This window comes from Sminthopsis crassicaudata, chromosome 2 (genome assembly GCF_048593235.1).
Source record: "Sminthopsis crassicaudata isolate SCR6 chromosome 2, ASM4859323v1, whole genome shotgun sequence".
NCBI classification, from domain to species: domain Eukaryota; kingdom Metazoa; phylum Chordata; class Mammalia; order Dasyuromorphia; family Dasyuridae; genus Sminthopsis; species Sminthopsis crassicaudata.
In genome coordinates, this window is record NC_133618.1 from 523,915,253 (window position 1) to 523,942,390 (window position 27,138).

At 35.8% G+C, this 27,138-nt stretch overlaps 1 protein-coding gene across 1 annotated transcript in view; it reads right to left on the reverse strand.

Annotated features, from left to right (window-relative positions):
• MYO5C (myosin VC) overlaps positions 1-27,138 on the reverse strand; it is a 128,200-nt gene that overhangs the window by 43,767 nt on the left and 57,295 nt on the right. The window contains exons 13-24 of the mRNA XM_074294529.1: positions 24,078-24,203; positions 22,365-22,448; positions 18,569-18,703; positions 16,628-16,725; positions 14,024-14,110; positions 13,374-13,485; positions 11,439-11,650; positions 6,909-7,074; positions 6,340-6,486; positions 6,004-6,168; positions 4,219-4,312; positions 3,381-3,444 (exon numbers count right to left, since the gene is read on the reverse strand). Coding sequence (XP_074150630.1) covers positions 3,381-3,444; positions 4,219-4,312; positions 6,004-6,168; positions 6,340-6,486; positions 6,909-7,074; positions 11,439-11,650; positions 13,374-13,485; positions 14,024-14,110; positions 16,628-16,725; positions 18,569-18,703; positions 22,365-22,448; positions 24,078-24,203 — 1,490 coding nt within the window. The remainder of the gene's footprint in view (positions 1-3,380; positions 3,445-4,218; positions 4,313-6,003; positions 6,169-6,339; positions 6,487-6,908; positions 7,075-11,438; positions 11,651-13,373; positions 13,486-14,023; positions 14,111-16,627; positions 16,726-18,568; positions 18,704-22,364; positions 22,449-24,077; positions 24,204-27,138) is intronic.

Here is a 27,138-nt window from a genome sequence, read left to right on the forward strand (position 1 = left end):
AGAGCTTCCAAAGCTTCTAAGAAAATAGTGGCATACTTTCAAAAAATTTTCCATTTATTAAAAAAAAAAGACAGACAGAAAAGGAAAATAAAATGAAACAGAACAGAACAGAACATTGCCCTGGGCCCAACAGAAAATCAGGGAGGATTCAAAATATGTAACAATAATTTCTAGTTCAAGAAAGGATATATAATAAAAGAAATTATATTCATGAGTGTCCATCTTTTCTTTGCTTCCTTATAAGTTGTTCTTTTATTCTCTATTGTGTACTTTAAAAAACTTTTTCCCCCTTTCATTCCCCTCCCAACTCCCCCAAACAGGTTATAGTTAAGTACAGATATATTTATATGGAGAGATATAGATATACACATACACACTCACATACACACATAGATACCCTGCCCATACACACACACACACATTCATACAACCACAGACCTACACACATGGAGCAACATGCATATATATATATATATATATATATATATATATATATATATATATATATATATATATATATATATATATATATATATATTTACATGTACACACACACATACACACATGAACTTCATTATAAGTCAGCCATACTAATGTTTTTAGATTACACATTTTTAGATGCATACACATACATTTACCCATATGTAAATGTATCTAAAACAGTATTAGTATGGCTGACTTATAATGTAGATTTATTTCTTGATTAAATCTTTGTTTGTATCTAAGACCAAAGATTACTAGCTGTAATTTTTTCTAATAAATGCAACTCCTGATTCTTGTTAGAGTGTATATTTCTTCCTTCCTATCCCTAACTTTTCTATTTTAATTCTGCTCCTTGTTAATATTAACTTCCTCCTTCATAGATTCTTCCCTTGTCTTTTCCTCCCCACCTTTTGTGATATATTCTTAAGAAATAAAAATACTAATGGAAATCAACTAATTCAGGTGATATTCCACCTGACAAAAATTCAGTTTTGTGAACTATTGAAATCAGAGTCCTAAGGCAGACTGGGGTTGCATTAATAGATTCTAGATTGTAATTGAATATTAACATAATTCTACCAGGTATGTGTGTGTATGTGACAAAGAAAATAAAGATAGGATGAAATTTTTATTTCAAATTAAAACTCTAATAAGAGCTTTCCATAAGTTAATGTGCCTAGTTCTTCTAGTATTAGGGAGAGGCCATGTGGTTTAGTGGGTAGAGAGCCTCGAAGCCAGGAAGACCTTGGATTGAGTCTCACACCCGGCACATGCGGTGTGTTTCTGGGCAAGTGGACTCTCCCCTCAATGCTCTCAATACCGTCTAAGTTTCAGAGAAGATGCCACGTTGTATGTGCAGAAGGAATTTCTTCTCCTCAGCATTCCCTCTATGAGTGCAATTCAGGTTTAGTTATTATCCTTCTCCAATTTGGGAGAAATGATTCATAGAAGGTCAGAAGTGTTCGGTGACTAGAACAAAACTATCAGGGGCCTGGCAGCTTAGTGTCCTATCAGGACAGTGACTCAGTCAGGCTTTTCTTAAGGTCCAAATGGTCCGTCATTCAATTCCCCCAAACATACAGTCTGAAATAAACACTTCTAAACAATCAAAGATCTTTGTGAAATGTCAAGATCTTAATGCTTCTTTCATGAGATCTTCAAACAATGATTTGAAAATGTATTATTCAAGACAAATGAATTAAATATAAATGTCATATCTCTTTTGCTACAATAAAAAAAATACCTGCGTTTCTATATTCATTGTCATTTTCTTATCTCATCTGTGCTCTGGCTCCAGCCTTCTGGGAATTTCCTTTCCTAGCCACCATTTGTCCTTCTTCAAACTTGAACCTCAGAGGCACTTCATTCTCAAGACTGACTTGAGAAATTAGCCAAAGAAACTCATTACTGTTCTGGCACCTTGTAGATCCCTTTCTCCCCCATGTGATCCTAGCTAATCAGATGAACTCTTAGCAGACTATTGCTGAGCCCCTTTTAGGAAAACCCCAACTGTGTCCAAACCCTTCATCTCCAGACCCCACTATAGTTACTTAACAAACATTAGCCAGACTTCTGAGAAGCGTCCAGGTGTGAAGGCAATGGATTTTGGTGAATGCTAGGATGAGTCTGAGTGGGGCTGGAGATATTTGGAGTGGGACACATTAGCAGGGGACAAGTAGTCTGTCTTAACACAGAGATATCTAACCCTAAAGGACAACTGAGCTTTCTGAGGGCAAGAATACCGCCCAGGAAAGAGAAGTGTTTCAGGAGGCACTTAGCAGGGACTCCCACTCTGAGGCACTGAGAATATCATTGCCCAAAATGGTGTTCAATGGACTGAGATCTACAGTAGTTCAACAACATGAACATTGACAAAGTTCACTCCTGGGAAAACACAGAAGATATGTCTGTCCCTTCTTGTCCTCCCCAGATGTACCAGGAGGACAAAGCGATACACAGAAAGGAAGTCACTTATTGGCTTAATTCAGGAGATAATTTAAGCAAAATAGCAGCATCACATGGACCATAGACTGTAAGTTACTCGAGGGCAGGGACTTTTTTGCCTTTTGGTGTCTGGTACATAGTAAGTGCTTAATAAATATTTATTGATTCACTTTTAGAGCTTAAGAATACTGATTCAAAGGACTCTTCTATCAGCTCAGATTACAGGATAAAAATTGTGCTTGCTATTTAGGGTTAGTGATATTTGGTAAAATACTTGAATTAAATTTCTGTATATATAAAAGACATATGATATAAATATATTATAATTATAATTCTAAAATAAATATAATATAAAGGGATATCCGGGATAAAGCACAGAAAAGGTTTGGAGACTGTTTCCTAAAAATAAGCTTAATTTTGCAACTTTCTACAAATAGGAAGGGGTGGCCAGAGCTGAAACTTTCCACAGAAAGGAGTGAGGAAATGACTGCATTAGAGGAAGAACTGGAAGTCCCGGCTGGTCCCTGCAGTGTGATTCATTATTGACAGATTCAGCAAATTATTTCTTCAGAGTGGTACTATCTTAGTGGTACTTCTTTTTTTCAATTGTCACTGTTACCTTAGATTTTAAAACAGAGAAGCTCTATTCTGCAGAAACTCCCTAACTTTATGTGTCTGAGCAACTTATAATTTGCATGACCTGTGTGGTACTGTGGAAAGACTGTCAGTTCTATATTTTAGCTTGTGATTTAATATAAGTCCCTTAACCTCTCTGAGCCTCTGTAAAAATAAAATAAAATAAAAGGGGGTGAAAGCTGAACTAAATGATACATAAGGTCTCTTGTAGCTTTAAATTAATACATCTATAATGGCTATGTGCAGGATAGACACAGTATAGAAGACAACAGAGAAAGTAAGAAGTGGGTAATTTTAAAATAAATTGTAATTCATACATTCTTTGTCTTTCTTCTTTTTGCACATCATCAAAAAGCTGCTTTGTGAGGTCTTCCATTTTATCTGTAAAGAGAGAAATGATGTTCAAAAAAATACCAAATACCTAGTAATCATGTATCAAGGATTTGTAATTTCCCTGACATGGCAATTCTTTCCACTAAAGCAGATTACATCACATTTATAATTTAAACTTAGAGAAAGAAGGTACAAGTTTGGAGAGTTTAATTGATTAGCCCAAAGCCACACAATGCAAATCACAAGAGGGACTGGACCCCAGGACTTCCTGATTCAAAGTCCGGCATTATATGCACTATGTCACACTACCTCTCTGATAATTATATAAAATAGTATTGGCCCTAGAGTCAAGAGGACTCATCTTTCTAATTCAAATCTGGCCTCAGACATGTACTAAATATGTGATCCTGGGCAGGTCACTTAACTTCTTGCCTCAGTTACCTTATTACATGATTACATTACATGAAGGAAATGAAAATCGCTCCAGTATCTTTGCCAAGGAAACCCCAAATGAAAAATAACTGAACGATATACTTTAGACCATAAAGATAGGAAAAATACTGGTGGTGTTATTAAATAGTTCTTATTTGAGGAACCTCAAATTTGAGGGACAGAGAAGGCAGTTACTAGATTATATAGTTTTTCCCAATTCAGAAACACTCCCCCACCCCACCCCACCCTCTATTTGATCAGCTGAACATAGTCAAGTAAGCTTCTTGTTGCACAAGGTTCACTTCTGCCATAAAATACAATTCTGTTCCACTCGCAAGCTTTTTTTCTTTCTTTTTTTAAATCCAACTATTTTATGTCCCCTTATATTACCTTTCATCTCCTCAGTCTTTTCTTGAAGCTTCTTTTCTATCTTCTCTTTTTGCATTTCCAATTCTTTGTTGTATGTCTGAAGATTTGCCAATTTCTTTTAAAAAATAAAGGGGGAGAAGAAAAATTCTGTGATTAACTGGTTTTAATTACCCCAGTAAAAAGAAGGTAGAAAAATTAGTTTTTGGATGTGCATCGTATCTTTTTTTTTTTTTTTTTTTTTTTTTTGATAGCTCTATACCTTTTCTTCCCTGAAGTGAATGCTTTGGAATCTGTTCTGGAATTAGAAATCCAGAGCTAGAAGGAACCTTGAGGTCACCTACATTTTGTAGATGAAAATACTGAGACCGAGAGAAGTTAAGTGACATGTGTAAGGTCATACAGATGGGGAGGTAGGAAGTGTGAGAAGTGGGGTTTGATGCTGGGTCTTAGGTCACCACTTCCCTTTCCATCATACTGCAGCTATGGGTCACTACCTGTCCTAGTTTTGGGTAAGACCCATTAAAGATGGGAGCAGGAATCTCAAGGCTCAGCAAGGGTTTGTTTGTTTGTTTGTTTGTTTGTTTTTAACATATTGCATGGGGGGCTGCTAGGTATAAAGAATAAGTCCCAGCATCAGGAGGATCTGAATTCAAATCTAGCCTCAGCTGTGTTATCCTGGGCAAGTCATTTAACTTTGGTTGCCTCTAAACATATTGCATGAATTTTTCTACAGTCAGGCTAATATCCTCAGTGGACTTATTTACTAGATTGCAAAATGAGCTATAATTCATAATACAAAACTGATGGGCTTATGAACATGCAGGAATTTCTATTGTTGTATGTTCTCTCTCCTACAAGGGTCATTGCCTATTGTTATTCTCAATTCTTATAGCCGATGTTTCTCAAAATATAATTAAAATTAATTAGAATTCTAGAATCCAATTAAACTATAAGGTCCTCTGTAAAATTAGTACAACCATTTTATGGCTAAAATGTCCATGCCTTTTTACCCAGTACTTCCATTGCTGGGTTAATACCTCCAGAACCATGCCATAGTATAGTCCCAATGAAAAGGAATAATTTGTATTTTCAAAAAGTAATGATTAATTTATTTTAGCTAATTTAAATAATATGACTACATATGATTTAAATAATATTTAAATAAAATTTAAATAATATGACTACAACAATGTGAATGGAAAGGACAACCACACACATAAATTGAAAGTGAATGCTGCAAAATTATAAAGAAGCATGGCTTGAAAGAAGAGATAATAGGAGGTGTGCTCCCCTTTGCAATGGTGGGAGGGCCTGCTAGGACTAACCACTATTAGACAGAGCTCTGAGAAATGCAGGAGACACAAATAATGTGAGAAGCAGTCAGTGCTTTTTCTGCGCATCCCAAAGTTAGAAAGAGGCCTTCAGGGATCTGTGTTTGTACAGCAGACAGTGGAAGTGACCCCCCCTCTTCCTAGCCCAATGGGTATGGGGATAACAGATCACCTGGGAGAGTGAATCTGCTCAAGGATCTTTTGGAGGCAGTTCATAGGAACACAGGGTTTTCAGAGACAGAAAGGACTTTCCTGAGTCTCTCTCCAACTACTGCTCTCTTCCTCCTGACCTGTGTCTTACTCCCTTTCACCCCATTATCCCTAGAAACTATTTTCCCTTATATCAGGGAAAATAATGGCAAAAATAAGATTTGCTTTATAGAAATGTGCTTTTGAGGAAAACAGTTCATCTCTTCCCTATATGGCATCACAACAGAATTCTTAAGTAGAAAAAAAAAAAGATCACAAACTTTACCTCTTCCATAACTTCCTTATGCTTCTTTCCTTTCTCTTCACATGTTCGTTTTTGAAAGGCCAATTTTTCAAGCTCTGATTCAAGTTTCTGAATCTTCTCCATATCATTGGCATGAGTGGTGGCCAAGCTGGTTAATTTCTCCACTAATCCATGATTTTCTTTGTTCTAAAGAAGGGGAAAAACGATTGTTTGAAACTAATGAAGGCTTTGTGTTTCGGGGATGGGGAAGCTTCTCTGGTCCTATAACAAGCCTTCCAAGTTCATGGGGCTTTACATTTCCTAATCTCTTCTTTCCACCAGAATAGTGGGCAAATGCATATGGAAAAGGGAACTTACCTGATCTTCTAGCCTTTTTTGCAAACGTTGTACCCTGTAAGAAAGCTGGATGTTCAGGACAAACCGTCTGATGTTCTGGAACCTGCGTCTGGCCAGCCAGGCTCGGGCATACTTCTGAAGGATTATGGCCTTGTGCTCTTTCAACATCTCGAAAAATAAGATGTTAGACATTCTCACAACAGTCCAGTGACACGCTCATTAATGACTTTAGCACTAGGAACCTGAACCCTTGGAGAACAGGGACTGTTTCATTTTTATCTTTATTCCCTCAGCACCTAGCACGTGCCCAACACACGATAGATGTTTAATAAATGCTTGCTGACTTTGGCTGATTTATGATTTTATAGAGAGGAAGAAGCAACTACTAGTATATTTAAACAATGAAATTACAAAATGTAATCTCCCAATGGGGTCCTATAACATCAAAGCTTCTTGAATAGTTAACACCGAAGATCAATCTTGACCTTTCTGAAATATTTCCTGTGCATAACTGAAATTGGGAGCAAGGCAGTAAAAATAAATCTCTTTGGCTAGCACGGTCCCAAGAAGACGCTGAATTCTGGTTGTACCTTTTGATATTTCTTCCTTGCTAGGAATCCTCGGGTATACGCCTGTATTGTTATAGTGGCCACACGAATGAGCTGGTAAAGGTTTCGGACCAGATAACCTCGGCAGTGCTTCTGAAGGATTATGGCTGCCCATGCTTCTTTCAAGGCCGTGGCAGAGATAGCTTTCCTTGATAAAAAAGAATATAAAGGTAATTTGTTTACCACATAATGTCTGCGTCTGCTGGACCACTCTATATTTATAAAACACAAGTTTTTCTTTAAACAAAAAGACACCTTGTTTTAATGGTACCATCATTTTCATCAGTAGCTGTACCCCTCCTTTTTGTGGGGAACTGATCAGATCTTTGACTACAATGATGTAGAAAACTCTGAGTGAGAAAACTCTACCTGTGCAGGTCAGCTCTTCCTCTGTAACTTAAGTTTTAGGGAGTTGTTTAGGTCATTAAAAGGTTAAATTACTTGCCCAAGTCTGAAGCTAATCTGTCAGTCTTCCTAATTCTGAGACTTACTCTCTATTCAGTATACCAGGCTCTTAATTACCTTACAACAAGGAGTAACACTTAAGTAAAATTAACCCACACAATAACTTTCTCTCTCCCTCTCTCTTCCATTTCTCTTTCCCTGTCCCCCATGTTTCTGTCCCTGTGTCTCTCTGTCTCAGTGTCTCTCCTATACATATATCTACACACATACACATACATTAATATAAACATATTTATATAATATTCTATGTTCCTCCACTTTTTATTTGAAAAAAGAGAGGCACAAAACCTTTTAAGTGTGGCTTTCTCTGTGTTTTTTCTCTCTTTTTCTTTGTCTCTGTCTCTTTCTTTGTTTCCCTCTCTGTCTCTATCTCTGTCTCTCTTTCTTTTTTTCTCTTTTTCTCTCTATCTTTCTTTCTCTCTTTCTTTCTTTTTTTCTCCCTCTTCCTAGTCCAATAATCAATGCTACTGATAATAATACTGATAATTATCAAAAAAGGTTTATAATATCCTTAGATTGGGAAGTATATATTACATTATTAAAGGTTTCCATGAAAAATGGCTTACACAAACCATCCGTGCTGAGACTAGTCACCTTCACTTATATGGAACAGCACATCCTGATTAAGTTTGTGTATATTATGTATATTATATAAGTGTGCATATTGCTAATGCATACATACACACATGAATGCAGGCAGGCTGACAAACACACATATTTTATGAATCCAAGAGTATATACAGTAGCTTTATGGAAGCACATCCATAAGTAAAGTGGACATTTATATTGATCTTTTTACTTTGATCCCAAGCTTACTTCTAATGACTCAATCAGAAACCACTATCAGAGAATAAATATACATATACCCACAGACAATGCACCCACATAATGAAGACAATGTTTTTTCAGTCAGTCAGTCAGCAAGCATTTATTAAGTATGCCTGGCACTTTGCTAAATGTGGGAGACACAAAGAAAGGCAAACAGCAGCCTTTGTTCTCAAGGAACTCAAAGTTTAATGTGACAATGTAAATAACTAAATATATACATGAGGTGTGTATATACATACACATACATTTGTACATGCACAAACAACAGTGTTTATATATACAAATATACATGTATGCACAGGATACACAGAAAAGTTATTTCTATCTTATATATGTCCTTTGCATGTTTACATATGTATTTTTATTTCTATATACATATGTAATTCTTGGAATATAATTTCAAAGGGGAAGGCACTAGCAGCTGATGATGACTAGGGAGTGAACCAGAAATTTGAAAAGGATGAGATGAGGGGAGAGAACATTCCAGGCACAGGGTACATCCAGTTCAAATTCAGGCTGATGAGAGATAGAGTAGTACCTAAGGAACAGCAAGTGCAGCAGGTCCTATATTGTAGACTGAGAAAATGGAAGTATCTGAAGACTGGAAATATGGGAAGGGGCCAGGTTATAAAGAGCTTTAAGTACCAAAAACACAAGGTTTTGTATTGATCCTGGAGATAGGAGGAAACCAATGAATTTTACTGAATGAGGGGAGGGGGAAGTGATATAGTCAAATCTACACTTTAGAAAAATGATCTTGCATTATATACCTCAACAACAACAGTTCTGATGGACATGGCCCTCTCCAACAATGCGATGATCCAAACCAGTTCCAATAGAGCAGTAATGAATTGGACCAGCTACACCCAGTGAAAGAACTCTGGGAGATGATTATGAACCACTAAACAGAATTCCCAGTCCCTCTATTTTTGTCTGCCTGCATTTTTTATTTCCTTCACAGGTTAATTGTACACTTTTCAAAGTCCGATTCTTTTTGAACAGAAAAATAACTGTATGGACATGTATACATATAGTGTATTTAACTTATACTTTAACATATTTAACTAACATGTATTGGTCAATGTATTGGTCAACCTGCCACCTGGGGGAGGGGAGTGGGGGGAAGGAGGGGAAAAATTGGAACAAAAGGTTTTGCAATTGTCAGTGCTGAAAAATTACTCATGCATATATCTTGTAAATAAAAAGCTATTTAAAAAAAATGATCTTAGCAGCTGATTTGGGGGTGGTTTTGTAGTATAGAGAAACCAGAGGCAGGAAGATCTATTAGAAAGTTATGCAATGAGATGATGAGGGCTTGAATTAAGGAAAGGCTGTGTAAGCACAAAGGGCGTATTTAAGGGATGATGTGAAGGGAGATACAATGAGATTTGGCAATGGGGTGCACATGTGGGTTAAGGGAGCATGGGGAGTTGACGATGAAAACAGGTTTTGCACTTATGACTTGGTAATAAGAGGGAAGTGAAGAAGAGAGGAAGGTCTGGGAGGAAAGAGGATGAGTTACATATTAGTTATGTTGAGTTTGAGATTTGAAAATATGTATAGTTGTTGGTGCAGGATTATAACACCAAGGAGAGACTAAAGCTAGATAAGTCAGAGTTGTGGGAATCATCCTATACATATGTTAATTGAATCTGTGGGAACTCTCACCACATGAGATTCAAATCTGCTTCTGACAGGGAGAGACTCTTCTTGTCTATCTCTTCTCACCCTCCAGGAGAATCACATCTTGCAAACTAACTGTGAGTCTATCCCAAAGCTCTTGTCATGTGCTATGGCCTCTAGCTATATATTCTATTTCTTAGTGACCCCATTAGCTTCCATGAATTTAATTGTCAGCAACTCCCGGATGTATATATCTCTCTTCATCACCCAACTGTCCATTGGACATTTTGAACTGGATGTTCCACAAACATCTCAAACATAACATGTTCAAGACAGAACTCCTTTTCTCCTCAAACCCAATCTCCATCCAAAATTCCCCATTTCTGTTGAGGGCACCTGCATCATTCCACAATCTCATAGTCATCATAAATTCCCCTCTTTTCTTCCACATATGCCATCATTTGGCAAGTCTTGTCACTTTTCTTTCTATAAAAGCTCTTGTATCCACTCTCCTTCTCTGCTCACATTTCTATAGTACAGATTCTCATCACTGTGATTACTGTAATAGCTGCCTCATCTTTCCCTTCTTTAATACATCCGCTTCTCAGCTGCCAAAGTGATTTCTCTCCAAACACATATCTAACCATATCACCATCCTCCTCAAGAAATTTCTGTGATTTTCTTTTAGATCTTCTAAAAAGTCAAATGCAAATGTTTCTATTGGGTATTTAAAGCTCTTCTCAATCTGTATCCAACTTACTTTTCCAAGCTTATTATACATTACTTTCTTTCATGACTTTTCAATTCAGACAAAATAGCTCAACACTCATGATACCTCATCTCCCATATCTCCATGCCTTTGCACAAGCTGTCTCTCATGAATTTCCCTCCTCACCCCTGTCTCTTAGAATTCTTGGTTTCCTTCAAAGCTCAGCTTAAATGCCATTTTTTAACATGATATCCTTCCTGATCCTCCAACCGCCAACGTTCCAACCCTCCCCAGGTTTCCTATATTTATGTATTCATATTTATATGGATACATATTCTTTCTGCCAACAGAAAACAAGTTATTTGAAATGCCACTTTATTTTTGTCTTTACAGCATTTAAGAGAGTGTCTGGCACATGACAGGCAATTAATAAATGTTTGTTGATTGACTGAATTATTATTTTCCTTTGTATTCCCCAAACCTATCATAATATCTTATATACAACAGGTACTTAACAAATATTTTTGATTGAATTGAATTCCAGGTAATAGATTCAAACTTCTCAAATTTATGAACATTAATTAATATTTATAATTTCATTACCCCATTTTATCTTCATTTAAAAATATCATTCATTGTACTATTAAGAAGAAGAGACAACATAAATGTCACCACAGAAAACCTAAATTTAAGAGGATAGAGCAATTCCTCTAGGATTATATATTAAAATAATGGTCAAATCAGAATGAAAAAGTCAGAAACTCAGGCTTCTCACTCCTCTGATTAACTTCCAGAATCCTTTGTTTCTTCTCCACTTGTGTGTGTAAGCACTTATACCATACTATATATACACCACCCTATTCCCATTATGTACATCGGTCCAATACCTTACAGTTTGCTGTCCACGAAAGTATTGCTGTATTGTCACAGCAGCTTTTCTCTGCCGGAGAAATTTCTTTCTCTGGAGCCAGCCTCGGATGTGCTTTTGTATCATAATACATCCTTGCCTCAGTTTATCCAACCGGAGCTTTTCTAAATAGGCCACCTGTCCTGCTCTGAAGAAAATTTTTGTTTTACCAAACTGATATTGGTTAGAGTCCTAGAAGAGAAAACAGTATACCTAATCAGACACGTTCTTTCCCAGATTTAATATATGCAGATTTTCCACAATATGCGTGAGACACCTGAAGTCTTGGGGAAGAGATTATGGTCATACAATAAGTACAAACCATGGTTACCAGCACTTCTGAAAGAAATGGGAATAGTTAACTAATAATTTAATGGAGAAGAAGAAGGAGAATTCAAGTATCTAAAAGGCAGTTAGATAGAAGAGGGGTAATAAAAAGGGTTTTGGACCAAGTAATTTAAACACAAATACCAGGAATAATAGGAAACACAAGGTGAAAAGTAAATCTAAATCTTGTCTTTCACCCATACTGTGAGTTATGTAGACTGTGCAGGTTTGAGGAGAAAAGTGCATGAATTCGATGGAGCTTTTGAATGCAAAATTTTCCTTGGAGGAGGGACCAACTCTAGAATGGACCTTTAAGAACTGAAAACTACCTAGGTCTGTGGGTAGAAAGAGCTTGTCAAAGAAAGGGTTATTGTCTGATTTTTTTTCCCTATCCTGAATACTTTTTTCATGCTGAGGGACTTCAGTTCTGTGGTTGTAATCTCTGTAGGGAGGACAGGGAAACTCATTGGGAAGGAAAGTTTCTTTATTTTGGGATTGGGAGGACTTTAAAGCTTAAGTTGTCCAATAAGTTTGGAGGAATTTATATTCCCCAAAGAAAGCAGAGATATAATGAAGAGAGAAAAAGGGATAGCTGGACCATTTATGAACTGGAGCGTGAGTTTCTGTATCTTTTTTGGTCAGGTTAAATAAAGCCTGTCCTCTATTTGATGTTTTATTAGCCCAAGTACTTGCTCTGTAGCTTAGCCAGGCCCCTTTCCTTTTGTTGTACAGTCCTAGAATCCTTTCTAGGAGTATCAGCACAAACCAGAGAGTAATGAGAGCTCCCACGCTTTTATTTGGGATAACTAAATCTAGAGCGTTGGTTTTGGGTCACAGATTATATTCCAATTCCCACCACAATTTATTGCCCCTGCATCTTTCTAACTATAGCTCAGAATACTTTCTACATACTCTATTCTTTTGCAAAATGGTACATCTTGCCCTTTCCTACCTTCATTCTTTTGCTCAAGCTATATTCCCTATGCTTGCAGCCCCCCCCTTCATTCCATCCATTTGTTGAATTTCTACACTTTCTTTTTTTTAATACCCATTTCACACACTACCCCCTTTTCCTCCCCCCCCCCACTATAGTGCTTTACTTGTGACTTTCAGAAGTCTTGCGTATGAATTCTGACACAGGAACTTATTAGCTATGATTCCCTAGGTGACTCACTTAATCTCTCAGACTCAGTTTCTTCATCTGTAAAATAGGAAGAATAGTACCACCTTCATAAGGATCAATGAGTTAGCATGTACAATGCTCTGCAAATCTTAAAACACTACATAAATGCTAGTCCTTATTATTATGCACTCTTCATATACTGTTTTGTATTTGCTGGCATATGTATCATAGCCCTCTACTGAACTGTGAGCTCCACAAGGGTAGAAGCCCTGGTCAGTCTGCTAAAATTTACATCAGGAAGTCACAGTACTAAGCTGGAGGAACTTTACAGATTATCTTATCTGGAATACTCATTTTATAGATTATCAGCTTCTCAGTGCTTTGTATCCAGAAGGTGATTAAAGAATGTTGAACTGAATTATCTAAGAAAGAAAAAGTGACCTATAGTAGGGAGCACAGACTAACCTGGATTAATCTGTGTAAAACCACCTTGCAAACCTCCTTCTTATCACTGAAGGCAAGTTCCTGCTGAGTCATGAGAACTCCATAGCGGCTATAAAACTCAATGTATGTCCACCTGGGGGAAAAAAGATTCAAATTCAGTAAATGACAGTATGCTTTGAGTGCAGTATCAAAGCTCTTTTAACCTAGGGTTTCACATGCACTAGAACGCTTTTTGCCACTGCCTCTGCTGACCCTCTGAGTGACAGCAGCAGTGAGGAGGGCTGGAGGGTTATCCTGGGGCCCATGGTACTGAGCCAAGTAGCATCCTCCCACTCCGTTATCCTGCATCCTTCTCACCAGCTACCAAGAGCTCTTTTAGTTTGCCACTGCCAGGTCTCCCTCCCATGGAACCTTTTCCCTTGCCACCTCCATACAAACTTCTCTCTCTCAGCAGTCATGGAGTTTGGAGCCAGCACCTGTAGATATGCCCAACAAGTGGGAAGCCTATTTCCCTTACAGCCCACCTTTGTCCTAGACTAATGCCTTTTTCCCAGGGCAGGGAGAAGGGCTTAGGAGATTTTCACCTGCACTTCCAGAGGATGTGTGCCCAGGACAAATGCTGCCCTTTGGTCAAAATAAGCCGGTGTTCCCAAAGAATCTCTGCAACCTACCTGGAAGGGTAACTCTGAGCACTGATGCGGATTGTTTCTAAAACTCCACAGGCTCGAAGCTGCTGAACAATTCTTTTGGAGTCAAACCTAAGGAAACAAAAAGTTTTCAACCGTCTCCCATCATTTTTTATTTGGGATGATTGTTGTTGTCTCTGTAGAGCAGAGTCCAAATATTGTTATTTAGTCATTTCAGTCAGATCCAATGTTTTGTGACCCCATTTGAGGTTTTCTTTGTGACCCATTTGCAGTTTTCCTGGCAAAGATATTAGAATGGTTTGCCATGTCCTTCTCCAGCTCATTTTACAGGTGAAGAAACTGAGGGTATGTCTAGCTGACATTTATTTCTATTTAAACTGTTATAACATACACAAGGTAGGATGCCACACAGTTGTGCCATTTCTACAATAGGAAAGGCAGCAAGGTAACACAATGGATAGAGTACCATTACTGGAGTCAGGAAGACTCATCTTTCTGACTTCAAACCTAGCTTCAAACATTTATCAGCTTGCAATGATGGACAAGTCACTTCACCCTGTTTGTTTCAATTTTTCCATCTATAAAATGAGCTGGAGAAGGGGATGGCAAACCACTCCACAACTCTGCCAAGAAGCTCCCCTTTCCCAAAAGCCATGACTGAAATATGACAGAAGAGCAAAACAATAAGGGAGTTTCTCATCATTTAGAGCTCTTCAAACCAAGGCTGGATGACCTTGGAGTCAAAAGACTTGTGTTTGAACCTGAGAGGTGGGCACAAATAATTATGACACTGAAGGGCTTTCAAAATGACTATCTGTTGAATTTGGCCCCTGAAAGGTAAACTTGAGTTGTGGAAAATTCATCTATGGGAAACATCTCTATTCCCAGAGATGCCAGATAAATCATGTTACTAGAATATTAAAGTATTTTAAAGTGTAACTCATAAGCTACCTGAAGACTATTTCTATCACTTTATTAAAACAGGTATCTTATAGGTTACTCTTAGGCAAAACCTTGTCAATCTAGTTTAATAATTACTAGATATTTTCTTAATGACTTTATCTTTGAATAAAATTAAAAGATATTTCTTATTATTCTGAATTTGATAAGCACCAGCAAACATGAGCATTTCCACATATGAAGAGCTGAAAAAAGAGAACTATATATGTAAATGTAAATTTCTAGTATGCACAGCTTAGGTTTAAAAAATGTGATAAATTCAACACCCTAGTTTCAACCTGTTCTGCTTATTTATCTCCTCCTCAACAGCCTTCTGTTCTCTTCTGTATTTAAAATGGAGGGGATCACTACATGCATCTACCCTAATTAATATAACCAACTAGATGATCTATATATAGCCTTTATCAAGTGATAATACTTCTCTGAGATCATAGACTCAATCAAAGGTATAATCTAGGTGTGCTTAAGTCCCAGACTCCACTAATGAATCCATCAATCACTGGTATAAAATTAGGTATGCACACGTCTTCCATCAGTTTGGGAGGAGTCACTGAATGAAATTAGAGGAAGCTGAGGAATTGAGGATTTCCAAATGAATGGAGATGGGCTGAAAGAATTAGATACACCTCTGAACTGACATTTATCAGAGAAGGGAATTTACTGTGAGAGTTAAGCTTAAGGAGCCAGACCCTTATTCCTGTAAACCAGAGGGCAGCAAGGTAGCAGGGAGGGGGATATGGGAAGATTGAATCTCTCTTCTCTGCTCTTGACCAGAGAAAAATGCTGCAAACTTTGAAAGGCTGGAATTTACATTTCTCATTAGTGCTGGAAGCAGTGTCTTGGGCAGCAAGATTCTCAGATTAGAAAGCTGTAGACTTCCTGCCTTACTGGGCTGTCCAACTTATTCTCCTTCCTTTTGCCCATAGGATTCTGGATGTTTTTTGGTATAGTCCTGGGTTGTATGAAAGAGCTTAGTGCTTTCTTTGAATTTCTTGAATATATCCAACCAGTACCCTTTGAAATCTTTTCTAACACATATCTAACTCCTTTATACACACACACACACATATATATATATATATATATATATATATATATATATATTATCATCATCTTAGCCCAATTACTATATATTTTAGTAATATGCTTATAAGAAAAAATAACTTTAACTCTATTTTATAATTACAATTTCCCACTAATTATTAAGATCTTAGTCTATTGGCAAATTTTGGATAAAGACATGTCCACATTCTGACCAAATTAAATTATTCTAACTCCTTTCCGGTTTCTTTTCTTATTCACTTCTTCCATTGTTTACTCCTTGAGAGCAAGGTCTATGTCATAGCTATCTTGGCATCTTTAGTACTAAGAAAAATAATATAAAAGGTGCTTAACAAGCATTGAATAAAATAATTTTTATTTCAAATATTATATTTTAAAACCATAAATTCCTCTTTATACCTAAAACTCATTTTTTTCTGGATAGAAAAAAATGTTGATTTTTTTTCCAATTTACACTAAATTAATTCATATCAATCATCAGACTTAGAAAATCATTAATAAAGGAAATGCTGTTCCCTACTCTTTTGTGCTCTCTAAGAATAGCATTAAATAATTAGCCATGACACTGAACAATATTTGCATCTTCAGGAATATTGGAGCACTTACTCAAATGGGAGCTTCTCATCGTTTGGCTTTATGCATCTCACATAGTGAGGTGTGGTTGCATTGAGCGTCTCCATCAGCAGATACAAAGAGCTTCGGAACTACAAAATCATAAATTTTCAGGTCATATTAAAAGTCATAAATTGATGTCATATTGAACCTAATTTAACCTTTGCATCTAGACAATCAATACATTCTTAGCTTCCATGTTATCTCAGTATGAACTGAAGAGGGAAAAAAATAAAATCAAAATGCTTAAAAAGGGGGGAGGGGATATTTCAGGAGTGTCTGTAGCCACATATGATACTTTAAAAAATTAAATATAATGAAAATTGTCTCAAATTTTCCAAATAAGCTAGCAAACTGTGTCAGATATGTCTTCTAGTGATTGTAGCAAGACTTGGAATGCTATAAAGCCTAATAAGTGAAATTCATAATCATTCAAAGGAGTTTCACCTAATTATTCACATAGGGAAAAACAAGTAGATGAAGAATGTTTATTGTTCAGAATGTGATATTTATATGCTCATCTGTTAGCATGTGTGCATATACACACATATTTAACATATACACATGTATATGTATAGGTAAACATACAATTAATGTGACAAATGGATGTTAGACCCCGAAATGAACAAGGGAGAGAAAATGGATAATTTGTCTTTGGGCAGTTGGACGGTTCTTTTTAACAACTCCAAACTTCACCCTACAACAAAGACCTATATTGTTTACACAGATATCCTTCTAGTAATAAATGGCTGTGAGTCAATGAGATATTAGAGTTTTTTGAAGATTTGAAGTTGAAGGTCGCCAAAGGAAAATAAAAGATATATACGGGGTTAAAGCAGGCATCAATACATTCAAATGAAGAATGTGAATGTGGCCAGAGAAAAATGTATGTCTGGAAAAAAAAAAAGATGGGCTGGTCATGTAGCCAAGAGAAAGGATAACTGATGGCTAGCCTCTGTGCTCCACCAAAAACTGTCAAAATAACGAATATGCTTTTAGAACATTGGATGTAAATTTATGGGAGGACATGGGCAAGAGGCTCCTGGGGTAGGCGTGGATTGGATGCAAGTTGCAAGGCTGGAAGAAATGCTCATATTGTTGAGATTACTAGCACCGGTGAATTAGGATAAGCTTGAACTTCAGCAATAACTATTTAGCTACACAGTATGTTAAGCTTTGCAAAGTGCTTCAAATATACTTATTTCACCTGGGTCTCATAACAACCTTCTGAGTTATAAAACCACAAGTTTAACATTGCTTTTATAAACTATGCAGAGATACTCTGTAGTATACTGGACAGACAGCTGGTCTCAGTATCAGAAAGATCCAAGTTCAAGGCCTGCCTCATACTCATTGACTATGTTTAACCAGGACTAATCCTTTGATCTCAGAGGCCTAAATAATTTTAAGACTCTATGTTTGAAATCAACTGCCAATTTGCTCTGGGAAATGAAGTTTCCCTGTTTACCAGTGAAACCATGGATCTGATTTAAAAACAAATAACCTTGAAAACATAGGACAATATTTGGCCTAATGAAGCATATTGATACCTTGAGTGAGGTAGTGCAAATAAAGCATTTGGTGACCACAAAGTGTCCCATAAACATAAGCTATTGTTATTGTGTTGATTACTTTCCAAAGGATACTGAAAATAGCAACCAATAAAAAGCCAAAAAAAATTTGGCCAGAATTGTGTTACCTTAATAAAAACCCCACTGTTTTTTTGTATTTTTATATTCGTATTATTTATTTGCTGCATTATTATGTGTTGTATATTATATTTGAATTGTTTATATTTTTATATTTTAAAAATGATATTTTCCACATCTGCCCTAGAATATAGATTATGCAGATACATGACTCTCCAAGAGAAGCAGCAGAACTCACACCCACAGCCTCCCTTCTCTTTACTACTCCCAAAGATCTTCTTGGTACCTTGTTGCCAACTGTTGTCCGGAAATTCTTGTTATTTGGCTTGACTACTTGCTTGGCTGATTTGACTGTGATAGATGAATTGAAGGGAGGAGGAGGACCTGGGTTTTCTTGGAAAAAACTAGCACAAAGAGGAAACTGAAAAATGACAAAGAATATAACATTTATCAGAGATAAGAATAATAACAACTAGTACTTATATAGCATTGTAAGTTTCTCAGAGTGCTTCATAAATATTAGCCTATTTGATCCTCACAATGACTCTGGAGGGAGGTGTTATTGTTATTCCAATTAAATACATGAAGAATCTGAGGCAGAGTTTATATGGCTTGCCCAGGGTCACACAGCTAGCATCCAAGGCTGGATCTGAACTCAGACCTTCTTGAGTCAAGGCTAGGTACTCTCTCTCCACAGGACCTGCTAAATAGGTCAGCTAATCCAATCCTTCCTCATTTGATAGGTGCAGAAAATAAGACCAGAGAGAGAAAGTAACTCATCCAAAGATGCCCGATAAATGAATGCCTTTTTCTTTCTTTCTTTTTTATTAGATATTTTTAAAAAGAGATATTTAAATTTTTTTAAGATTTTATTTTTTCCCAGTTACACATAGAACAAAATTTTTAAACATTTGTTTTCAAAACTTTTGAGTTCCAATGATCAACTGTGATGGAGTTGGATCTTTTCAACAATGAAGTAATTCAAGGCAATTCCTTGATGGAAAGAGGCATCCACATCCAGAGAGAACACTATGGAGACTGAATATTGATCAAAGCATAGCATTTTCACCTTTGTTGTTGTTAGTTTCTTTCTCATTCCCCCTTCCCTTTTGATCTGATTTTTCTTGTGCAGCAATGTGGAAATATGGTAAGAAGAATTGCACATGTTTAACCTGTACTGGATTACTTGCTGTCTAGTGGAGGGAGGGAGAAAAAGTTAGAACACAAATTTTTGCAAGGGTGAATGTTGAAAACCATCTTTGCATGTATTTTGAAAAAATAAAAAATTATTTTTTTAAAAAAACTGAGTTCCAGATTCTCTCCCTTTCTCCCTCTCTCCTTCTTCCCCCCACCCCAGGAAGGCACATGAGAGATTATGCAAAGCCTTTCCATAAAAATTATGCAGAATGTAGGTTCTTGATATTCAGTCCAACACTTCATTACACTCCCTTTACTTCTCTTAACCATGAGGCAAAACTTGGATGTGCCATTGTTTCATTACCATGGAGAGCTCACACTGTAAGAACTCCTCTCCACCAACACAAATGGGTTTTCTTTCTCCACCTTAGTGGTCCTGGGGTAGCAGGCAAGGTTCACTGCAGTTAAATGATTTGCCCAGAGACACAGAGTTAGTGACTATCAGAGACACCCTGACCCTTCCTACACTTTGATAAATCACTTCCCATATCTCTCTAAGCTTCAGTTCCCCCAACTGTAAAATGAAGATAACAATGTACCTACTAAGCTACTTGCTTGTGGAACCTACTTGTGAAAAGCACTTTGTGAACTTTAAAGCACTACAAAATTGTGAGTCATCTTTATTAACAATAACAATCATTCAGGCTGAATATATTAGCAGATTTTCTATTGTTTTGTTTTTAAGCAGCAGGCAAGCTTGTGGCCTTCAAATTTAAACAATAATATGTACTATTTTCTCCCCACTCTGCCCCTTCCAATCAGATTTCCTGTATTTTGTATTTTTGTATTTGATTTTCTGAGTCTAAATGCAGGACTTTATTTTGTATATCAGTTTCTTCATTTTAAGCCTTATGTTTCAGCCTGCTGAAATACTTTTCAGTATGGTTTCCATTGTCTTAATAGGCTAGCTATCTCTCTTAATCAAAGCTAATCATCTACAAATTTGACAATCATGACAGTTAATGAATTAACTTACACTCAAAAAGCAGCTAATTACTACTATGCTTAAAATTTAGATAATTTGTACTGCTTATTTAAAAAGCATTTATATGTATACTTAGAGGGAAGATAACAAATTTTCATCACTGTAGATACCATACTTGGGGCAGCTGACTCCTTTTCTTCCTCCTGTCTTTTGAAGATCTTTCCCAAAATATTCCCAGGAAAATTTGAATAAAACAACCTACTTACAGTGTGAGAGAGGGATATGAGAGGGATAGGGAATTTTAAAATTTGAGAGAAGTGTTCTTTACTTCTAAAGCTCCACAAGGAGATCTGGCTGCTGTTGCAAATAGAAGACATGCTTTTTAGGGACGTAAGAATAGAAGAGACACATTTCTCAAATAATAGAGAACTGAGTCAAATTTATAAGAATACAAATCATTCCACAACTAAGAAATGGTCAGAGGATATGAATAGGCAGTTTTCAGATGAAATTAAAGCTATCAATAGTTATATAAAAATGCTCTAACTCATTACTGATTAAAGAAATATGAATTAAAACATCTGAGGTGCCATTTCACACCTATCAGCTATATGACAGAAAAGAAAAAGTGGTAAACATTGGAGAAGATGTGGGAACATTAGGACACTGATGTATTGTTGGTATAGTTGTGAACTGATTCATTCATTCTGGAGAGCAATTTGGAACTATGTCCAAAGAACAATCAAAGTGTGCATACCCTTTGATTCAGCAATATCATTATTAGATCTGTATTGCAAGGAGATCATTAAAAAAGGCGGGGGGGAAGGACCTACATGTACAAAAATATTTATAGTAACTCTTTCTGTGGTGGCAAAGAATTGGAAATTGAGGAAATGTCCATCAATTGGGAAATGGCCAAACGAGTTGTGGTATATAAACATTATGGAACACTATTGTGCTATAAGAAATAGTGAGCTGACAGATTTCAGAAAAACCTGGAAAGACTGAGATGAACTGATACTGAATAATGTGATCAGAACCAGGAGAATATTAGCAATATTGTGTGATAATCAATTATGATTGAATCAGTTTTTCTCAACAATACAATGATCAAGATAATTCTAAAAGACACATCATAGAAAATTCTATCCAAATTTAGAGGAAGAATTGTGGAGTATAAATGTAAAATAAAGCATTCTATTTACTTGTTTTGTTTTTCATGGCTTTTCCCTTTTGTTCTGTTTCCTTTTTCACAACATGACTCTTGTAGAAATGTATTTACATGATTGCACATTTATAATCTATATCAGATTGCTTGCCATCTTGGGGAGGGAAAAATGAGAGGGAGGAAAGGAAAACGTGGAATTCAAAATTTTATAAAGTGAATTTTGAAAGCTACCTTTGCATGTAATTTGAAAAACAATAAAATACTATTGAAAAAGAAGAAAGGAGGCAAATGGTATACTGGCTTACTGTGTAATGTTGAAGATCTATGTCATTCCTGTGACCATTCATTTGAAAATAAAAATTTTATATCTTGAGCCTTGTGGGCATGAATATTTATAAGTGGTGCTATTGGCTCACCTTTGTCTAGTGGTAGATGATGACATTTTCAGATTCTATCTGGGTGGGGGCAATGAACTAGAGAAGTGAGAAGTCCCCAAAATATATGTAGGTCTTTAATTTCAGAGAGGAGCTTCTGATATAAAGGTTGTATATATATATATATATATATATATATATATATATATATATATATATATATATATATATATATATATACACACACACACATATATATATATGTGTATATATATATACACACATACATACACTTATATATCATACAATATACATATTCATCATACAGAAGTATTTTTATTGATATGCTTCTTTAGCTGTGTGGAATTGTACAATAAATAATTATTAAATTATTTTATTGAAGTATTAATTGACAAACCTTGCTTGTTCTCAGGATTTCAACCAACACTTCATATACTGTATCTCTGTTCTTCTCCAGGAATCCTTCACATTTATACTCTACCTATGCAAAGATCTTAAATTAGGAATATCAGCAGACAGTAATTTCAGAGACAGAGCAAATGTTCTCAATCTTTGAATCACTATTCGTTTTGTGGATGACTTCAATTTTATGCTTTTAAAAGAGTCTAAGATAACGTGGCTGGGAATGTCAATCAGAGAAAAATGGATTTAGTTTCTTTATTTTTGACTGTAACTTTACCACAACCATGAAATACTAACAATAAATCCTCCAACCTATCATGCTAGATTACAACAATGTCTATCTGATTTTCCAATTAAAAGCTACTTTAAAACTAAAATTACTCTTTCAGGTTCCTACTGAATAAAGATACACTTCACTTTCTGTATTCTAGTTAATAAATTCAGAAAAGTTGTCCCTTGATTGTTCTATCTCTATGCCCATAAGGAGGAGGAAAAAAGGCTCATTGATGCCCTTTGGTTTCAGTAACAAACTTAATTAACACTAATGTGGTAGCAAGGAATGACCTTACCCATGAAAATCCTGATAACTGAGCATCCAGAGATTCTTTGAAACAGGCAAACAAAAAACCCAACATGAGCTTTTAACAAGATACAGTGAACCTTTATAGTCAGAGTACAAACCGCTAACTGTTTGCAATGCCTGAGCTCTGCCAAAGTTTGAAACACCTCCAAGTGCTTCTTTCTTGGTAATTACTTTTGCTAGTTACATCAAACAATGGCATTGATAGGGAGCTCACTTAAACATCTCAGCATTTCCAAAAAACCATGGAACCATATCGTATGGTATGTTCTAATATATGTATGCTTTTATGAGAGCACAAAGATGATGTCCACAGACTTTTCATACAGGGATCATGTGAGGGAGGTGAATTTACATAGAACATATGAATCAAAGACAGAATGCTCCTTGAAGTGAAGGAGCATTATGTGGGATTTTTGTCTTGTGCATCTAGGTTTTTTCATGGGAATTCACAGAAATTCTGTAACTAGAAACAAAGTCAATTAAAAATACAATTTAATAATATAAATTTTCTTTTTATATGTAGCTTTACAGAAACCTCGCTAAAACATAAAATGTGCTTTTACAGAAAACAGAAGTACTCACTTACTGTTATTCAAAGGACCTGACAAAATTAATGCAATTTCCAAAGGAATCTAATTTACAAGTAAGGAGTCACTTGGATATCATCAGTAGAATCTCATATAACAGTACTCCCTGGAATACCTTGTTTACTCAAACCATTGATCATTCACAGATGTTCCAGACAGAGAACTTGTACTTAGTAATAACCTAACAGAACCACACCCTAATTTTCCACAGAAGGTGGCATCCAAACAAAATGTCACAGATAGAAAAATAAAATGAAATCAAAATAAGTGAATTCTCTTGAAAGTCAGAGTCTATAGCAAAAGAAAGAAAAGAAATTCTGAAAACTGTCTATAAAACGTGTACATTGACCCACGGGCTTGAAGTCTATCTGTTTTCTCATTGTAATGTGACTCAGAATTATTTCACCAATGCAGCCTGGTGAGCCCATGTAGCAAGTATAACTAGAAGCTTAGACTTACACTTTTCTGATGCTTCCTTTTCTGAAAGATGTTCACTGATTATGGACACGTGGATAACTGTGCAAGACCCATATCATACCTTATCAGCAAAGTGCTGGATGATAAAGGATGTGTTTGACATTCTAGGCTTTTCAAATAAAACATTCTTGTTTACAAAATTATTGTAGAGTTTTTGGAGCCAATTTTCATCAGTACCATGTGGTAACTAAAAGAAAAAAAATAAGCTGAATTAAAACATTAATAGTGGCAAGAAAAAGTTGCTAAATATAGTAAAACCTGACACAGATACTTAGCACTCCATAACCTGTGAAATGGAGTAGCTAGCTGGTCTAGTGAGGCCTGAAGTTGGTTAAACTTATCTTTCTGAGTTTAAATCTGGCTTTAGACACTTATTAGACACTTGACTCTGTGTGCTTCAGTTTTCTCATCTGTAAAATGGGCTGAAGAAGGAAATGGCAAATCACTCAAATATCTTTGCTGGCATCACAGAGTTGGATGTGAGTAAAAAATAACATCAATAACAAATTGAAATAAATTAACAGCAGAGGAGTTGGTATGCAATTTCTGCCTAGAATAAGAATGCAATGTAATCTAAGGAGTTTTGGGTGCTAATATTGTAAAGATTTAAAAGTGATAATATCTCTCCCATTAAAGCAAGTATGCTTTAAAATAGAAGAAAAATATTGAAGTGATTAATGATGATGAAAATAAGAGAATATTTATCATTCTATGTTAGGATAGCAACAAGACAAAAAAAGATCAGGATCTGGAAAAGTAAATTTATATAAAATAAAAATCTCTGAGTAACAGGTAAATCACAAGCAAGAAACAAAGTAAAGAAAAAATAAACATAGCATAGATATCAAAGGGTAAAGCAAGGTGGAGGAATCTAATCAAATGGGCATAAAGTGATATACTTACAGTACTGCAAGGATCCTAAATTGCAAGGAAATAGAATGAATGATTTTTATTTTTGTCAGAGACAGAGCTTTTCCACTTCATTTTTTTTCTCATCAATCTAAAGATTCAGTGAATATTTGTGGTTCTGCAGTATTTTCATTTTCAGATTAAAAAAATGTTGGCTATGATTACCATTATGAAATCCCTCAATAGAAAGAGTTCTCTTTTTATACTCCTGCTTGTGGTGCCAGCAAGGATAACATCTTGTGATCACTTTTGGCTTAGCTTCTTGCAAAACTTGTTCTTGACATCATTGATTTTGGAATATCAAAATTTATTTGCCAAGATACTCCCTGAACACAGTGCTCCATCTGTAATTGTCATCCTTTAGATTGCTTAGAGCAAGGATTCTTAACTTTTTTAAACCAGTGTTTTGCTTACCACAGTGCCTGGCATACAGTATGTGTCTATTAAGAGCATGTTGACTTGTGTTTTGTTTCCTAGACTCCCTGTTCTGCTTGAATTCAACCAGAAGCATTCTGGTTGAAATCCATGACCTGTTCTCAGAATACTGTTTGCTGCCTAAAGTTTTAAATGGAGGAAATGAGTAAGCTTTAATTAGAATATGGTAAAAATAAAATGTAATTTTTCCTATTTAGATTCAAGAAACCCCTGATAGTTATCCATAAACATGTGGATCTCAGGTTAAGAAGAGCAATCTCTACAAATAACATCTCTTAAACTGTAGCACCAAGGAGCTTTTTTATGCAGAGAAAATACAAATGTTCCAGAGAGATTATCCAATTCAATGGAAGAGGTACTTTTTTGAGGGCCTACTAACCTCAAAGCATTATTGCTAGGTACTGAGGAAACAAAAGCAAAATGGTCCTTGCTTCAAAATTCAATATTAAAATCAACAGGTCATTGCATGTAACTCAAACCCCCTCTTTCTCTTCAAACTTTCTTGCCTGATTCCTAAATCTCTTTGTTTTGTCCTTAAACTTTTCCAGTCCTGGTACTGACACAGAACTTCTGGTCTCTGCTTCTTTCCTGACTCTTCAGCTTAGCATTTTTTATCTCCAGTAACTGATTCTTGATCCTTCCAGTTTTTGGACTTTCCTTAGGAACTACTTTTTCCAGATTCCTGACTCATGGAATACATTCATTCACAATCTGTTTTGCCTGTGATACAGGTTCTATCCTTTGACCTCCTCCAACACAGCCAGGAAGAACAGTACAAAAATTAGTGTATAGGGCATTATTGGTCATGTGATCCTAGGAGATCAATGACAGAAAATGAAGGTCTGATGTACATACAAAATATAGAATTACTCTTTGTGGTATGTGTGTGTATTTCCATATATATATGTATATATATATATGTCTATATATGTGTGTATCTATATTATATATAACAGCCACAAAAGGATTTATCAATTGGAGAATGGCCAAAAAACCCCAACTATGTTATATGAATGTAGTAGGATATTATTTACTAAAAAATGAAAAATATAAAAAAACACACAGGAAAATTTGTATAAAATGTGTGACATAATTAAAGCCATAAGAATAGGCTAGACAATAACTAAAATAATGTAAATGAAAAAATGATTAAAAGAAAATTACACTCTAAGTGAAAAATCAATTGCAGTCTCAGAGAATAAATAATAAAATATACCTCTTTTCTCATGGCAGAATGCTATACAAATTGCCAGAAAGTGGCAATGATTTTTTCTTAATTGTTTTGCTTTTTTGTCTACAAAGGAGGACTCAAAAAGTAGAGGTTGTTAATTAGGGAAGAAGGTGTATTTCTATAAATGACTTGTAAAAGTAGAAGGTATATCAATATTTCAAAATTAAGCATAAAAAATTTCAAGTTTCTTTCTTTTGAGAAATCAAGACAGAAGATCCTCAGGATTACTTGACTTAAACAAAATGGAATTTGAAAAAGTACACAAACTTAAATGTTTAGGAAGAAATCTTCCCTTCTCTGTAGCAAAAACCCACATTTGGGCAACAAAAGTCTTAGAGGGGAAAGAAGTAGCAAGAGGCAAAGAACACTAGTCTTGGGATCCAATAATCTGAAGTCAAATCCTGTTCTGTTACTCAGTGCCTGTGTGATCATGGGCAGGCTACACTTTTTCAGTCTGTTTCCTCATTTCTAAAATGATTCCTCAGGCCTTTTTTGCTAATGGGAGCTTCTCTATGATTATCTTCAATATTACTTTACATGTTTTTTA